This window comes from Ziziphus jujuba, chromosome 8, assembly GCF_031755915.1.
Source record: "Ziziphus jujuba cultivar Dongzao chromosome 8, ASM3175591v1".
Lineage (NCBI taxonomy): Eukaryota > Viridiplantae > Streptophyta > Magnoliopsida > Rosales > Rhamnaceae > Ziziphus > Ziziphus jujuba.
In genome coordinates this window covers 9,902,179-9,920,194 of record NC_083386.1, presented here as the reverse complement: position 1 = coordinate 9,920,194, position 18,016 = coordinate 9,902,179, and the positions used below count along the sequence as shown (strand labels likewise).

The window sequence follows — 18,016 nt, the reverse complement described above, 5'->3', positions numbered from 1 at the left end:
CACACTAATCAAACAATGATGCAATGATTGTAGGCAAACACTTAAATTGACAGAGGTAACTGCAAGCGATAAGCTGGAGAGTTTTCGTGCAGTAAAAAAGGTACTGTGAACTTCAAATGAAAATTCTATATGATAATAAGTGGTAATGGTTGAAAATTCTATATGATATCTGTGAACTTAAAAAGAGGTATCTCTGACATTGTCAGTTATGCACATGAGTGGTAATGGTTCTTAAGTTATATTGCATGGGCACAACCTGATTCTGAAGCAAGCATGGCAAATTTCACCATATAAAGATAAATAAAGTGTTTTCCAATTTCAAATGAACGTTGACATGGATATGCTAATTCCTAGTTTAGCAACCACTTTCAAAAGCTAGCATGACATTCTATGAATAACAAATTCCAATATATCAAGAGAAATAAAGGGTTTTCCACTTTTAAAATGAACTTTGACATGGATATGTTAATTCCTACTTTATCAACTACTTTCAAATGTTCTTGTTAAAAAGTGATATAGTTGAAAACGCTATACTGCAGTAAGTGCTAATCTATTTAAAGCATGCTATACGGCAGTAAGTGCTAATCTATTTTATTTTTCCTTTTTATTATCATTATTATTATTATATTTTTTCAAGTCTTGCAAAGTAATTTTGTTTGCTTCATTTTGTAGGTCCTCAGGGGTTATATTGCACTTGGGCATGCTCAATTTCCTAATGGAACCAATGGTATTTTATTTTATTTTTTAAATTATGTATTTCATTTTAAGTGAAGTGTATTGACTATATTCTTGTAAGATTGTGTGATAGGAAGGTACATGTTCATTTTCCTACAGGTAATGTCCTAGACATTCTTGCTTGAGTTCCACTATAGAAAAATGGTCTTGATTATCAGCACGGTACAGGCCACGGAATTGGGTCTTACCTTAATGTTCATGAAAGCAAGTATGTTTTACTACTTTCCTCTATTATTACTGGGTATGAGCTATTGCCTCAATTGTTGATTTGAACCTTTATACTTCTTTATGGATACTTCAGATATTTAATTATTTTCTTTGAAACTTGTATGCTAAATATTGTAACTAACCGCAAATATTTCATTTGATTTCATCCAGGTATCAAATTGGTCTCCGTTATAGTGGAGGTGCCCCGTATGCTTTTAATGCTGTCACTAAAGTTTGGCATTATACCAATTGTGGTGCCAGTTGGTGTTCGAGATTTTGACATTGATAGGGAACTTTGGGTCAAATTAAGATTGATACCAACAGAGCCTTTTGTAGGAGTTGTAATATTCTCTAGATTTTATTCATAAAACACTTGTACATTTTTCTCTTGCTAATTCAGGTTTAGTTTTTAGTTTTTCTACATGATTCTTATGTCAAGATGAAGTGTAAGGGCCCAATTTCATTATTAAATTCTCCATATTGTTTGAGATGTGGAAAAGCAAGAAATAAAAAGGATGAGAATTTAAATAGATGGTAATTGAGTTCTCAAATATTGGCTCTCTAGTTTGGGACCATTTGAACTTGTTTGAATGGTATGCATTGAAATTTAGTTAGTTTTAAATTGGACTTTCCTAGCTTGAAAGCTTCTTCCAATCTCTTTTAAAATGCGGCTTCATGGTAGTATGTCCAAAAGAGAGTAGTTAGGAGCGAATTAATTGTGCAGTTGTGAAAAATATTTAAATAAATGGATATGAAAGTGTCAAATAAATGGAATCATCTTCCATTTCTCATATACTCTCATTTTTCATTAACTGTCGAATAAAGTGGAAAATATTTTGCATATTGTTGCATTTAATACACATTAGGGGACTTATGGAAGGCCAAAAAATTGGTAAAATATGATAACCATAGGGGTTTCGGCAATTACCGATGAAATCTCAGCTAATTTTTTCCAGTAACGACAAATTGATTACCATAGGTTTCATTGGTAATTTTAGAATCCATAATCTACATGTTTTTGCATTCAACACACATTATGGCACTTGTGGGGCCCAAAAAATTGGTAAAATGTGATTGCCATAGGGGTCTCGGTAATTACCGACGAAACCGTCGGTAATTTTTCCAGAGGGTATATGTTGGTTATCGACGTTTACATCGGGAATTACCAAAGGTCTACAATCATTGTATTTTTTTGGAAAATTTGACAAATTTTCAAGCAATTTTGGGATTTTTTCTCCTTAGGATAATTTTAGAATCCATATTCTGCATGTTTTTGCATTCAACACACATTATGGGACTTATGGCCCCAAAAAATTTGTAAAATGTGATTGCTATAGGGGTCTCGGTAATTACCGACGAAACCTTGGGTAATTTTTCCAAAGGGTATATGTTGGTTACCGAGGGTTTCATCGGGAATTACCAAAGGTCTACAGTCATCGTATTTTTTTGGCTAATTTGAGAAATTTTGAAGCAATTTTGGGATTTTCTCTCCTTAGGATAAGTTTAGAATCCATATTCTGCATGTTTTTGCATTCAACACACATTATGGGACTTGTGGGGCCCAAAAAATTGGTAAATTGTGATTGCCATAGGGGTCTCGGTAATTACCGACGAAACCTTCGGTAATTTTTGCAGAGGGTATATGTTGGTTACCGAGGGTTTCATCGGGAAGTACCGAAGGTCTACAGTCATCGTATTTTTTTGGAAAATTTGAGAAATTTTAAGCAATTTTGGGATTTTCTCTCCTTAGGATGATTTTAGAATCCATATTCTGCATGTTTTTGCATTCAACACACATTATGGGACTTGTGGGGCCCAAAAAATTGGTAAATTGTGATTGTCATAGGGGTCTCGATACTTACCGACGAAACCTTCGGTAATTTTTTCAGAGGGTATATGTTGGTTACCGAGGATTTCATCGAGAATTACCGAAGGTCTACAGTTATCGTATTTTTTTGGAAAATTTGAGAAATTTTTAAGCAATTTTGGGATTTTCTCTCCTTAGGATGATTCTAGAATCCATATTCTGCATATTTTTGCATTTAACACACATTATGGGACTTATGGGGCCCAAAAAATTTGTAAAATGTGATTACCATAGGGGTCTCGATAATTACCGACGAAACCATCGGTAATTTTTCCAGAGGGTATATGTTGGTTACCGACGTTTTCATCGAGAATTACCGAAGGTCTACAGTCATCGTATTTTTTTGGAAAATTTGACAAATTTTCAAGCAATTTTGGGATTTTTTCTCCTTGGGATAATCTTAGAATCCATATTCTACATGTTTTTACATTCAACACACATTATGGGACTTGTGGGGCCCAAAAATTTGTAAAATGTGATTGCCATAGGGGTCTCGGTAATTACCGACGAAACCTTTGGTAATGTTTCCAGAGGGTATATGTTGGTTACCGATGGTTTCATCGGGAATTACCAAAGGTCAACAGTCATCGTATTTTTTGGCTAATTTGAGAAATTTTTAAGCAATTTTGGGATTTTCTCTCCTTAGGATGATTTTAGAATCCATATTCTGCATGTTTTTGCATTTAACACGCATTATGGGACTTATGGGGCCCAAAAAATTGGTAAAATGTGATTGCCAAAGGGGTTTTGGTAATTACCGACGAAACCTTCGGTAATTTTTGCAGAGGGTATATGTTGGTTACCGAGGGTTTCATTGGGAATTACCGAAGGTCTACAGTCATCGTATTTTTTTCACTTTAAGCAGCCAAGGCAGTCAAGTTATTGATAATGGATCATTCATTGGTGCAGGTGACGTTTTAGACTTTTAACCTTCTAAGACCTGGGCATAAAAGATTTCTTTTCTGGTTTTCTATGAAGTTGAACTAGGTTTGTGTATGTTTTTATGCGATTGTGCAAGAGTCTTTTTGGCATTGTTTGCTAGGTCTATGCAGAGGGTGAAGAAACTTGATAAATTTGAGAAGATGATATGATCTTCCAATATTCAAGTGTATAAAAAAAAATTTATTTTTATTCCATTTCAAAAATGTAATTTTATCCAACAATATAGTATAATATTTTACTTATAGATCCATTGTAGATACACCCATAATCTTTTATCCAACAAATATAATGTTTTACTTATAGATCCATAGTAGATATACCCATAATCTTTTATCCAACAAATAAATGATTGAATTGAGAATGGCTTCATAACCATTTTTTTTTCTGGGAAAATAAATGATTTGAGTTGAGAATGGCTTCATAACTTTTAGTGGGAAATTGCTTTTCAGTGCAAGAGAAGGAAGATGGCATTTTCACATCACTATGTATATTGACCCACATCGACACTACAAACTATCCACTTATTTGACTTGTTCTTATTTTTTCTCTCTCCTTTTTCGTCAGTTCCTTTCTCTTTTTTCTTTAACAGATTGATAATAGAAATTGCTCGTTAGACATAAAGACCTAGTTCTAGATGTATTACCAGTAAACGCTGAAGAATCAAATTGAAATTTAAGCAATAATTCAAGAGTAATCTAGTACGTACAATGACTAGAGAAAGGATACAGAGCATGCAAGGCTTATGGTTTTTGATATAAAATGGCAGAATAAAAGAATGAAATACAAACTACATCTATATATTACTTTGCTTTGGGGCCTTCACCATTTGGGCGCTTCGCCTCTATTTTCATTTTTGAATTAGAAAGAACGAGGCCTTACTTATTCTGTTCAGGGGGGATGAAAGACAAAGGAAGGGATCAGGGGGCTTTATGATCGCAGAAAGAGTCCAATCATTCCAATTTTGGAAGGAAAGTTTTTGCATGGCCACGGGACGTTCCACCACGCTTCTACACCAATCAAAGATCAACTCTTCATTCTTCATCGCCCATCCTTGTACCAAACACACAGAAAATGTGCCTTGAAAGCGATGGAAGTTGGAGGGGTGAAAGGGTTACCAACAATTGCCAAATATGCAATTTGAGGCATATGATTATCTGACAGTTACCCTCACAAAGCTTGCGACTGCATTCAGCTCTAACATGCTCAAACAAATTTTTGTTTTGTTTAAAATATAACAGGATATGTAAATAATTTTTTTTTTTTTGTTTTAAAGTTAAAATAGATATTGAGGGGTAGAAAAAAAAAATATCAAATGAGGGGGCAAAAATCGTTAACCTCCTCCCTATAAGGATATTGGGCCAAATTTCCCTTGAGAAATTACTTAAATAAGCCTTTCCTATATGAGTTGGGCCATCAAACATTGAATTGGCCCATCGGGGCCAAATGGACCATGATAGTGATCAATCCAGGCCGTACTCTGAAGCTCTTAACTAGCCTGCAGTGAGAGTGTGAGTTGTTTATCATTATTTTTGTTTACCTATTTATTTATGTGTGTTGTAAGAATTTTGTTATTTATCAATAATCATTATAATCATTGGTGAGAACATAATTCATATAGCCATTAAAAATTTATATAGCAAAGTAAACTTATCATCTACCAATTAAATCATTATATCAACTGTAAGACCCACTTATGTTGAACCGTAACGAGAAATGACACTTTTCATCCTCAAAACTCATACATAGCCTTACCAATTAAAAGTTGAGGGAGTTGAAGTTACAAGGGAACAGATCAAGTCAGCACCAGCATCAAATTAAACTTTAATTGAAGTTCCAATTTCCAAAGCAAATAGGCTCTTTAATGTATACACAATAATATATAATTGTTACATATAAATATGTACATTTTTTTTTTTTTTTGGGAATAATATACATAAATAGTTAAGTACTCCATAAATAGAATTGATGCTTTCTCTTTGAGACCTCAAGTCCATTTTTCTATTATACAAAAATCGAATTTCCAAATACAAAATTAAACTAATTGGATCCATCATTCATGTCATCTTTGTAAGTTCCCATCATAACGAGGTAAAAAATTGTGATTCATATGACAATGACGTGAAAATGCTCCCAATATATAAAAAGCCCAATATCCATCTGAAAATTACCACATAGCAGTTGTACTTTTGTTGACTCTTTTGTATTTTAGGCGGCAGCGGTACGTGATTATTTCTCTTTCGATAATTAGCTGTATAATTAAGAATCCTTAACATCTTTATTTTTTAATCTTTTTTTTCTCTTTGTATTATAGTATAACATAAGGAATATTTCTGTGTTGCTAACTTCCTTAAGCCTTAGTACTTGTCTTTCTTTCAAGTATATTATACCAAAAAAACAAAAACAAAAAAAAAAATCGTTAGAATTGGTCACCTCTCATCCTATCAGCCGGCAATTAACACATATAAATTTGGTATACCTTAGAATTCTAATTGACGTATTTAACAATGAAAAAATGTTGAACTTGTCCCCCCCGTGAAGTCCAACAAATATCCACCTATTTTTTCCATATTATATGGACGTGTACAACTAAGTGTTACACTCTATGCATCACACTTTCTAACTTTTAGCAATCATGTCCGCCGAAGAAGCATGGACCTCCACCACCGCCGAAAAAATTCCCGACCACCATCAACCAGATTTCTACAAAACCGCCGGTTTCGACTCCGTCACCGGGATCTACCGATCCCTCTACGAACTCGGTGAGCAATATTATAAAATCCCCACTAGGCCTGATCTTGACACTGCCACATTTGTGCTCTCACAGTTCCCATCCCCACATCAAGCCGAGTCACGAGTCGCACTCATCGACTCAGCCACCGGCCGACAGCTCACATATGCGCAGCTCCACCGCTCCATCCGATCACTTGCCTCGGGATTACACCATGCACTCGGGGTCCGAAAAGGTGACGTGGTGTTCCTTTTGTCACCTAATTCACTCCTGTACCCGACCATCTGCTTAGCGGTTCTATCAGTCGGTGCAATACTAACCACAGCCAACCCGCTCAACACCGAGTCCGAACTCGCCAAGCAAGTAACTGATTCCGGCGCCAAACTCGCCATTTCTGCACCAGAAGAGCTTCACAAACTCGCTGCAACCGGAGTTCCAATCATTCCAACAATTTCCGACGATGGTTCGCTTTCGGTAGTAGAACTAATCGAGAACTGCGATGATTTAGAATTGGATCATGAACGGCCGAATCAGTCGGACACTGCGGCGATACTTTACTCCTCCGGCACGACGGGGACCAGCAAAGGCGTGGTCCTAACCCATTCTAACTTCATCTCCGTCATCAGAATATTCAAATGGTGCGTGGACATCACGTCAGCACAAGAAGACGTGTTTCTCTGTTTCATCCCGATGTTCCACATCTACGGCCTAGCAGTCTACGTCCTTTCGCTGTTCTGTTCCGGAATCACAACCGTTTTGATGGCGAGATACGAGCTCAAAGCCATGCTGGAAGCCATTAAAGCTTACGGAGTGAACAACATTCCGGCTGTTCCACCGGTGATTCTAGGGCTTGTTAAGCACGCAAGCAGAGAAGGAGCTAACTGCGACTTGTCTTCGTTGAGAAGGATGTCATCGGGGGCGGCGCCGCTGAGCAACGAAGTTGCGGAAGAATTCAGAAGGAGGTTTCCATGGGTGGAGCTGAGACCCGGTTATGGATTGATGGAGAGCTGCGGCGCTGCGACTTTCTCGGTTTCCGATAAAGATGCGAAGTTCCGTTCATCATCGTGCGGGAGGTTGCTTCCGACGATGTGTGGAAAGATTGTTGATCCTGAGACAGGGAAGCCATTGCCGCCTTATAAAGAAGGTGAGCTTTGGGTGAAGAGTGGGACTAATATGAAAGAGTATTTGGGTAAGGAAGAGGCGACCGCTGAGACTATTGATGCGGAAGGGTGGTTGAAAACCGGTGATCTTTGTTATTTTGATGAGAATGGATACCTTTATATTGTTGATCGTATCAAGGAGCTCATCAAGCATAATGGTTATCAGGTACTTACAGCCTACAACACATTTCATTGTAAAATTTTATGGAATAACAAGTTGGTCAAGTATGTGGCGGTTTAGTTTTAACTTTTATGAAAATAGTATTAAGTATATATACATGCGTAAATAGATATGAACTTAATAAGTTGTCCATTGGAGTTTGTCTGGTAGACAATTTTGTATATGTATATATATATATATATACATTGGAGTTTGTCTGGTAGACAATTTTGTATATGTATATATATATATATATATGTAACATACTTGTTTGAACGTGTACATACTATATATGCAGGTAGCTCCAGCAGAATTGGAGGCAATACTTTTGGGTCATCCTCAGATTCTTGACACAGCAATTATACCGTATGAAAATTTTCCATGGAATTAACCCCTCTCTCGATTTTTTATTTTTTATTTTTTATACTTCTCTATGATTAATTTCTCTCTCTAAGTTGTAACATACAATGAATGGTTATGTTATAGGGTTGAAGATGAAGAAGCAGGACAAATACCAATGGCGTATGTGGTGAGAGCAGCTGGTTCTGAGCTCAAAGAGGCTGATATCATTGAATATGTTGCTCGCCAGGTCTCTCCCTGCCCTCTCTCTCTTATACTTGTCCACCATTTAATTAGTGTTGAATTATTTTTTAATTATTTGTAAATTACATGGAAAATATTTTTCAGGTAGCTCCTTACAAGAAAGTAAGAAAAGTGGGGTTTATCGGTTCCATTCCAAGATCAGCTGCTGGCAAAATCTTAAGGAAAGAATTAATTTTACAAAGCAAGCAGCAAATCATCTCTAGATTGTGATTATTTTAATTTCTTTTCCTTGATTTGTTCTTACTTAAATGGAGTTTGGAAAGCAAATAATGCAATAATAATTTTCTCTTGTACATATTTGGTGCGTTTTTCTTGAAAATTTAGCAGCCGTGTTCTCTGGTTTGAAGATCAACGAGATTGGAACATATTCTCCTCTAAGTGCATTTTCAGTTGTTTTTACTACTGGATCAAGCTTATCAAGAATATAAATCGTTATTAGATATGTAATATATTAGTATATTTGTGAGGTTATTTGTTGTTTGAAAGGATTATTTGTAAATTGTAACTATAATTCATATTTAAATGGTTTAATGTATTTTACCCATTTTAGAAATGTTTAAAATGACCAACCGACTAAATTAATTAATCTCCTATAAGAAAATTTAGAAAAAGTAACCACAGGGAATATTAAGCTAACAAAATATAGAAAGTTTTCATTAATTTTCCACTAAACTAAAATTAATAAATTTTACTCAAATTCTTCAAAGTTGAAACCTAGCTAGGGAATCACTTTTTAAATATGAAATTGTACCCCAGTTTACTCCTAAGCCTATCCGAAGAAGCCAGGGCAGAAGCACCCTTTAATTTGGAGGGCCATGGTTTTTAAAATTATATATATATATATATATATATATATTAGCTTGTAGTAGAACAATAGTTATTTAATTACTTTAAATAGTATATTTGGCCACTCCAATCCTAAATCGAAGTAATTTCACCCCCCAAAAAAAAAAAAAAAAAAAAGAAGGTAAATTGAAGTATAATATTTATATAAATTTATTTGTTATTTCAAAATATGAAATTTAATTTTGTTCTTGTTATTAATTAGAAAACTTAGTTTTTTTATAGTTTAGAAAATTTAGTTAAGTAATGTGAACTTTGATTTTATTTTGTTATTTATATTATAGTTATGTTTGAGTGTAGAGTATTAATGCTATTTCTTTTCGTTCTTAGTATTTGTTTTAGGTGGTATATATTTTGCAAAATTTTCAGTAAATTGTTTTGTCGCTTATTACTGATATTTTTTATCTATTAATTTATAAATTTTAATTCGATTATATAATATTTTTTTACAAAAATATTTTAGTTTCTGGGTAGTCCCAATTTTGTTCACTAAATATATTATCTAATATCATCACTTGTTTTTAATAATTTAGAATACTTATCAAGATGTTTAAAAAATAATTATATGCGATTTTATAAAATTTAATAACAATTATTTTAGGAATTTTATCTATAATTTTATCATCAATTACAATTTGACCAGCTAAAAAAGAAAATTATAATTTAGCCCCCAATATGGATTTCTGGCTCCCGCGAGCTAGTAGCTGGGCCTATCTACTATCTCATTTCTGCTCATTTTCACACCCATTTGGGCTTCCATTTCGTCTCGTCTGGTTTCGTTTTTATTTATTTATTTATTATTGTTTTTGCTTTTACCAACTTCCCTTGTATGTTGTTTCTCTGACCACCACAGTGTACTATTTCCACTCAACTCTCTCTGGAAAAGTGCTTGCTTTGCATTAACAATGGCTTTGTTTTTTCGGTTTCTCTTATCCCTCACTGACCCTTCATGTAAGCTCCTGGTTGTATATATTGCATGCTTTTTTGCTTTGCTTTGTTTTGTTTTTACTATCATATTGGGGAAGAGCTCTTTTTTATACCCATTGTTTATCTTTCTCTGTTTTTCCTCTTTGTTTCCTTCTGCTAATGTGGAGTGCTGAAGCTTGTGGATTTTTCCTGCAGTGCATTAGTGTTTAAGATTTTTATTCTATGTTTTCTTTTCCCACACTTCACTTCTTAATTAATTAATTCGTAAAGATTACTTTTTTTTTTTTTTTATATATATTTTGACAATTTCAGTTTCCTGAAAATCCCTAATTCCCCTTTCTGTTTTTTTGTGTCCTTCTAGCTTCCAGCTAATTTCTTCCATTCTAGAGGCAAAACGATATTAGACTTTTCCAATTCTTAATGGAAGTCTATGAGGACTAATTTTTAATTCTACTAATCTAATTTATTTGCTTTTTTTTTTTTTTTTTTGGGGGACCTTTCTATAAACAATGTATGATTTAATCTGTAAGTTGAATGTCTAATAAATTATTGAACAAGTTCTTTACTGTTCAATTAATTTACTAGAAACTCTCCTCTCCTTTTGTGAAGTTAAGGTTTTGACTTGCATAAATAGTAAGTGCATAATGTAGTTTATATTTTTGTTTCGATTTACTAGTGATGGTTCATATTATCAGTTAGGTGTTATTTTAGTTAATGCGATTTTTACATGGGTTTTTAAGTAAATTTACTAGTCAGTTAAAGTCATTAATCCTTGTTTTACATACAGACTGGCCTTAAGATTACACTTATATGTTTATAGTGCCATAAGACTATTAGTGTATCCAATTTTTGGATGCTTTGTTTATGGTGTCTCCTTATTCGCTGTCATGCTTTCTGTTATTTAGTAATTGAATGTAATTGCACAAAGGGTAGTAGTGGCTAATACTCTGATATATTTAATATTAATTTGATTACTAGTCTGAATCGTTCTCAGAGAAAAGCAAGGTGAATGTGAAGATAAAGCTGAGAGCACTAAGGTTCATTTTCCAAACTAGAAGTTTAGTGTCTTCTTTTGATTCATTTGTTTGTTTGTTTTGGTAAAATTAAACTAAAACTGAAATTAGAATAAGATTGAAACTAAATGAACAGCAATTGACTTCTCTATCAATTCAAAATGGTTGTAAACAAGTACCTAGAAAGCTAGTGGAAGAATTTGGTAGCCAAATGAGCTGTCAATTTAGATATTTTTCAATACATTTAAATTTGACAGCATTATGTTTAATGTCTTTTTGTTTGTAGTTTTCAACTGAGTAGCATGTCAAATAGGTTGACTTCAAATGTCATAAAGATGTCGAGTGTCTGAAAAGACAGGTTAGTCCTTACCATTGGCTGTTGATATTACATTTCCTTCAGCCTGTTACTGAATTGAAATTCAGAAATGTTAAAATCTTGTTGCTTCAGCCTGTTGATACAATCTTTCCTTTAGTATCTACTGGTCGGTCCGACATTGTAATGTTACTTCATCCTTAAGGTTGGTATAGAAGCTGCACTTTGATTTCATCTTCTAGGAAAATGTTTTCTTTAGTTCCCTCTGCCTGTGTAATCTTCTTTTGGTGGAAGAACACAGTTTGTTATCTTATCAATTTATTAGCAAATCATACATTTGCATAGTATTGAACTGCCTTTGATATATATATATATATACATAGCTCACATTTGGTTGATTTCCATCTCTCTAAAAGATTGCAGCAGGAAAGGCTTATCTTTAACTTCTTCAGTAAAATAATCTTAAAATTTATTAAAATTGTTTGCTTTTGTTATTTAGGAAACAAGAAAAGAAAGACTCCGGTTTAGAAATTTTAAAGAACAAATCACTGGCAATTCTTTAAGAAACGTTAAAATTGTGGAAGTAAGGAAGTAACTCTCATTAACTTGTTTAAAATTTGTAGTCTTATATGTTTTCAGATATTGAGACCGTAGTGAACAGCTATTAGTAAAAACCACAGTGTTTTTTTTTTTTTTTTTTCTTTTGGGAGTGTTGTCTTTATTGAATTTTGAAGTAGTGAAAGTGTGAAACCATGAAGGATACAAATGCATACGATTGATAGCAGCCTCTTATTGATCATGTAGTATTCCATGCTTCACTGGTTGTTTTCCAAGAAAATTCAGAATATGAGAAGGAAGGAAAACTTGAGATCTTCTTTGTTAATCCATAAATGCCTAGAGAAACATAAATCTGAACTAATTCGACCCTTTCAATGTACTTGTTTGAATTGATTTCTTCTGTTTTAAGGAACTGAAAAGTAGAAAATACTATCAAAGTCTTGGAATAATAGTGTCTTAAACTTAGCTGGTGGTAAAACTGTACATACAACATTATGCACTGTTTTGGCATAAACATTTCACACTGTTGAATGTTGGAATTCGTAGCATTTTCGTTTTTTTTCAGAAAGTTTCGCCCATTATTAAGGTTACTGTGTTAATTAACTAGCACGTGAATTTCAACCTAACATATGAAAACAATCATAAGCATAGTAATCCAATTAAACATGAAGTAGAACTTTTAAAAATCTCAAAATTTTCTGTCAATTGCATATAGATAGATTATAGAATATTCTATAATCAGAGTCACTTAATTTGGAATTTTCTATGTTAAGTGTAAAATTAAAAACACTTAACAGAAATATTTTTTCACACAATAAATTAGAGTAGTGATCAACTAGTTATTATAAGTATTAAATGAAGCTCACAAATGAAAATAGGGAATAAAAACTACTTAAAAGTCAAAACAATTGTTAGTGTCGAACGATTAGATGAAATAATAAATCACAAAACTAGTTACATCATTGTTAGCATAAGAAGAAAACAACAGCAACACCAAAAGTTGAGAGTGAAATTTGTTGCTAAATTTAGATTACAAGAAAATTAAAATGAATACTCATATGGGGTAAGCATGTAGATGCGTCAAGCTTAGTAAGTGTACCTTTGTGCGTCTGAGAAGGAACCAAATAATGAAACCTAAAGGATTCATGATTTATTTTTTCCTTTTTTTTAATTTTATTTTTTTATGGGTTCCAGGGCACATGAAAATGACCTTTAAGCTTCATCAACCATTAACTATAACCTTAGTCTTAGTGAGTGTAGTCTTTCAAAGATTTTTAGTAATGAAATAAAGTTGGTTGAAGCTTCTTATTTAAGTAGTATTTTCTGCTGGCTTGTTTATCGTCAGTGAAAATGGAAGATAGGAAAAAGAAGGTTTTAGATCTCCCTTGTTCTAATTCATAAATTATGAGTACCTAGGGAAGCACAAATCTCAACTTATTTGATTCCTAAAATGTACTTGTCTGAATTGATACCTCTTATTTAAGGAACAATTGAAGTAAAAATAATAATAATAATAATAATAATAAATAAAAAAATAAATGCAAAACAATGTTGGGCAACCCAACAGAACATAATTGTTTTTAAACAAAAAGCTAGTAGTAAAACCTTGTATTCTAGTTGTTAAACTTTGATATACAACATTATGCTCTGTTTGATGCTGGAAGATTAATTTTGAGATGCATTTGCCTTTTATTGTTCAGTAAGTCTGATCTATTATTAAGCTTACTAAGTTTTTTAATCAGAGAGTTATAAATTTATAATCAACTTACTTGAAGAGTTTGGATTTAAGTTCTTGCTTGTCTCTACCTGCACAAGTCTGATCATGTTTAATGGATTCCAATCTTTTTGGGTAAAAGCAAGCCATTAATTGATGTCAATGAAGGATCCAAGTACTCATTATATATAATTTATTTTCTTAGATAAATTATTTGTGTGTATGCATGTTATTTAAATTTAGATAAAAGACAAGTTCTACCAATATGTAGAATTTGAGTTCACTCACTGATTAATGTTGTTTGTAGTAAAAGTAAGATGCAACCATTGGAGGAAAAGGTGGTATAGAATCATTAGATAAAAAAAATGTTAGTTAGTTAAACATTTTTTGTATGTATCAATTATATATGACACAAAAAAATGTTTTGTATTCTTTAGGTTGGAAAGGTGATGGGACAATCCTAGAGAAATCTAGGTGATTGTGTAAAAAAAATATTGTGAAACAATAGTCAATGAAGCTAAATGTGAAGATGAAACAAAGTTTTGAAATAAGATGTTCCTCAAATCGATTGTCAGCTTTAGTTGCTACTTTTTCTGAAGAGAAGAGGAAGGCTGTTCAAGAAATAGGGTTTGGTTCCCTAATAAATAATAATTTATGTGGGATAAGGAAGGATTTATGCATTTGGTTAGTGCAGAAGTTTGATCCTCTTACTACTTCCATTGATCTGCATGGTAAGGTTTTCAAAATAAGTTCAAAAGATGTTGAGAGATTGATGGGGTTAATTGATAGTGGAAGTTCAGTTGAGCTTATTAAGCCTACCCCCGATATGGAGGATATGATGAAGAAGCATTGCACAAGTGAACAACGCATCTCTATAGCCCAGTTAAACAAAAGATTATCTAAAGCAACTGTTGCTAATGACGATTTTAAAATTAGATTCACTTTGTTTGTGATTGGAACGATACTGTGTCCTGGTTTGAGTGGGAAGCTACCTGCATCTTATTTGCATCTACTGAAAAACGTAGATAGCATAAGGCAAAAAAATTGGGCTTCTTGGACATTCAGTTCATTAATCGAGAGTGTACACAGATACAAAAGATATGAACAGCAAAAATCTGGTAGACAGCGAATTTCTGGTTGTATATTACTTTTGCAGGTAGAGTTGATATATCAATGTGTATGTGTTTCGTTATGGTTTTAGATTAATAAAATGTCTGATTGTTTTTATGTGATGTAGCTATTTTACATGGATGTTGTATGGTTTGGTAAGCCACTTGTGGATAGATCAGTAATGGCAATATTTGCATGGGGGGAAGTAGAAGTCCAAAATTTCATGAGACTTTTACAGGGACGTGGTGGTGTTGGTTCAAGGGTATGTATATCATACCATATCATTAATTTTATAATTACAATTTCATTTAAATTTGAATAAAATTTGTAACCTATTGTTGGTCCATTTGTAGGTTAATGTAAGAGAAGTGGATGACAAAGTATGCAATGAACCAAGGGTCTCTAAAAGCTTAAACATTGAGAATGTTGAAGAACATCAAATGAAGGCAGACCTCTCATGTATGAAAGGAGACCTTTCATGCATGCAGGAGGACATTTCATGGATTGAAGGAGCAATAGAGGGGTTGATATCTAATAGTAGTGGCATTCCAAAATCACCACATGGAAATTCATTTGGTAATAAGCATGGACTTGAAGTTGCTAATGGCAATGCATTGCTCCATCCACATTCTCCCATTGTCGAAGTTCAAAATCAGGCCAATATAGAGGAAAAACATATAGTTTGTGTTAATTCAAATAATTCCTCTTTGTTTAACGATGAACAACTTCAAAATTTTGATATGAATGCATTAAAACTAAAGGAGGTACGACTGAGAGTATTTACTGTTAGAACATTACTTGATATTGCTTCCATTTGTCTTTATATCTCTAACCTATTTTTAATGTTTTCCTATATAGAATAACAAAGTGAGTGGTGTTTGTGTCTCGGTTAAGCAAACACAAACGTTGAAAGAAAGGAAGCCATGTCTCTATATGCAGTCACCTTTTGATAAAGTAATTCAAGGATGGGTGGAATGTCAATACCATGCCTGTCTACTTTCCTTTCCAACTCCTTCGAAGGAGGGGGATTTGAAAATTGTTCATTACATATTTGATTGTAACCTTGACCATAGGTATTTCTAATCTGTGATAACTTATAGTTTGTATTAATCTGAAGTTTACTAATTCTTTGTGTTACCTTTTTAGCTAACGGAATTTATTAATTCGTATCAGTGAGGTACTTGTGAAAACTGAGTATGCTTATTTTACTCGAGGCCCCATTTCCACACTACGACCAGAAACTTGGCTTGATGGAGATGTAAGTGATAACAATATTTATGCAACTATTCATATGTTTTGTTACTAATCACCATTATTGTTTAATTGTTGACATTTGAAGGTTATTTGTTTGGCTATAGAGATATTGACATATAAAGAACGACAAAAGAAAAATGTCAATATACGTCGATGGTATCTACCAACCCATTACCAAGTAAAAACCACATTGGCTCATAGATTGAACTCATAATTCTTGTCAAACATTTAATTTTATATTAAATCCTTTTTAATAAGGGTATTTGTTTGATGCATTGGTTAGCAAATGGCATTGCGTAAGAATCCTGATGTGGCCAGATTTGCACAAACTTGGCAACTGAAGAAAAGATACATGGGAAGCTTAAAGCAATGCGAGAAGGTCATATATTACTATTTTGATTCATTTATATACTTTTTATATCATCATGTAATAATTTACTCATGGTTGGATAGATATTTATTCCCATCTATGACGAAAGTGGCCATTGGTATTTGCTGATTGTATGTGTGAAAGAGGCAATTGCAGAGATATGGGATCCTCTTCCAAATCGTAGGAGGAGGAATTATCGAGAAGAAAATGCCCGACAAATTGTAAGTTAAAACAAAACTTTTCATGTTTGACATATGTGTAGTTTTTTCATATAGAAAGTTTTATTTTATCCTTGTTGATGGTTATTATAAAATGGCAGTTGCGGTCGTTGGACATAGTGTTTGCTGATGAAATTGATTGTGTCTTTCACCAAAGCAAAAGGTTTGAGGATTTCAATTTAGAAATTCCAGAAAATCTCCCTAAACAACCGAATGGATATGATTGTGGCATTTTTGTGATAAAGTATATGGAAGACTCTTGCATTGCTAATGACTTGAACCACCTTGTAAGATATTTACTTCACATAGCATGCCTGATAACGGTTTTTTTTTTTTTTTTTTTTTTTTGGAATAATATTTTTTTGGCTATATGTTTATTTTTTCTTTATTTACTAAATTTTTCAGAACAATTCGGTTGAGGAAAGATTACGCCTTGTGTTGCAACTTGTGTGTGTGGACTTCAACATGGAATATATTCGCCTGATGTCAAAAGCAGAAAAACATTATGAAGCAATATCTAAATTAGCACCAACAAGAGTTGCATCAGATAGTGGTTGGCCATCTAAGAGGAGAAAGAAAAGTGCCAAGTAACGGGAAGTAGTTGTTGGTTGCTAGATGGTGGAGCTGAGCCTTTTGCATGTTGCAGTTACTTGGCTCCTCTTCATTTTCCATGTGAAAGAGAGGGTCTGCAAAATTGCAGTGCAGGCACTAATGGAGATTATAGCATGCTTTTTGTGTCAAACACTATATGCAACATGTAAGGCCTATCTGCCTCAAGAAGCAAAAAGAAAGAAACTTTTGTTCCAAAAGCACAAAGAGCTTTCCACTAAATTACTTAGTTTTGGTTTTCTGGGTCTCTAATTACCTTGACAAATTTAGTAATTCGTTAAAGCAGGAAGAGGACAAAAATTAAGAAGAAACAAGTTTAGTTATTTTCTGAAACTGATAATGTTAAACACGATCCATTGATCTTCAAATATACCTGTATCCCTAAAACAAGCTAGCCTTTTGACGTGCTGCGCCTTCAAATCTTCTAATAAACTGCCCAATCTGCTTGGTTCTATTATATGTCTGCTTGTTTCCTTGTGTGCTGTTCCTCCTTTCACAAAGTTGGGGATTCGTTAATTGTAGTTATGTTTAGAATTAAAAAAAAATAAAAAACTAAAAAATAAAAAATTCATTAAAGAAGGAAAATTGAAATGGAATATACAAAAAAAAGCTTTCACATATTTACATGATAGATTAACATTTATAAATTTTCAACGCAAAAAAAATAAATAAAATCTATATATTT

General features: G+C 33.3%; 2 protein-coding genes across 7 annotated transcripts; both read left to right on the top strand.

The window, feature by feature from the left end:
* Window positions 1-6,289: 6,289 nt before the first annotated feature.
* Window positions 6,290-8,697, top strand: LOC107413260 (probable CoA ligase CCL5). The gene is made up of 4 exons (XM_016021170.3): window positions 6,290-7,805; window positions 8,098-8,165; window positions 8,286-8,388; window positions 8,487-8,697. The coding sequence occupies exons 1-4, from the start codon at window positions 6,384-6,386 to the stop codon at window positions 8,610-8,612; spliced, it is 1,719 nt and encodes a 572-aa protein (XP_015876656.3). The 5' UTR covers window positions 6,290-6,383; the 3' UTR covers window positions 8,613-8,697.
* Window positions 8,698-10,049: 1,352 nt separating this feature from the next.
* Window positions 10,050-17,578, top strand: LOC107413262 (uncharacterized). Of its 6 annotated transcripts, XM_048470924.2 has the most exons (13): window positions 10,077-10,196; window positions 11,167-11,209; window positions 11,472-11,543; window positions 14,208-14,926; window positions 15,008-15,142; window positions 15,234-15,644; window positions 15,739-15,953; window positions 16,054-16,138; window positions 16,220-16,312; window positions 16,418-16,513; window positions 16,588-16,725; window positions 16,824-17,009; window positions 17,128-17,578. In XM_048470924.2, exons 4-13 carry the CDS (start codon window positions 14,282-14,284, stop codon window positions 17,311-17,313), a joined length of 2,190 nt encoding a protein of 729 aa, XP_048326881.2. In that variant the 5' UTR covers window positions 10,077-10,196; window positions 11,167-11,209; window positions 11,472-11,543; window positions 14,208-14,281; the 3' UTR covers window positions 17,314-17,578. The 6 variants fall into 6 exon arrangements, 5 of the variants coding, with proteins under 5 accessions (XP_048326886.2, XP_048326880.2, XP_060676059.1 ...); XM_048470926.2 differs by lacking the exon at window positions 11,167-11,209 and having other exon boundaries at window positions 10,072-10,196; XM_048470923.2 differs by lacking the exons at window positions 11,167-11,209; window positions 11,472-11,543 and having other exon boundaries at window positions 10,051-10,196.
* The last annotated feature ends 438 nt before the right edge of the window (window positions 17,579-18,016 follow it).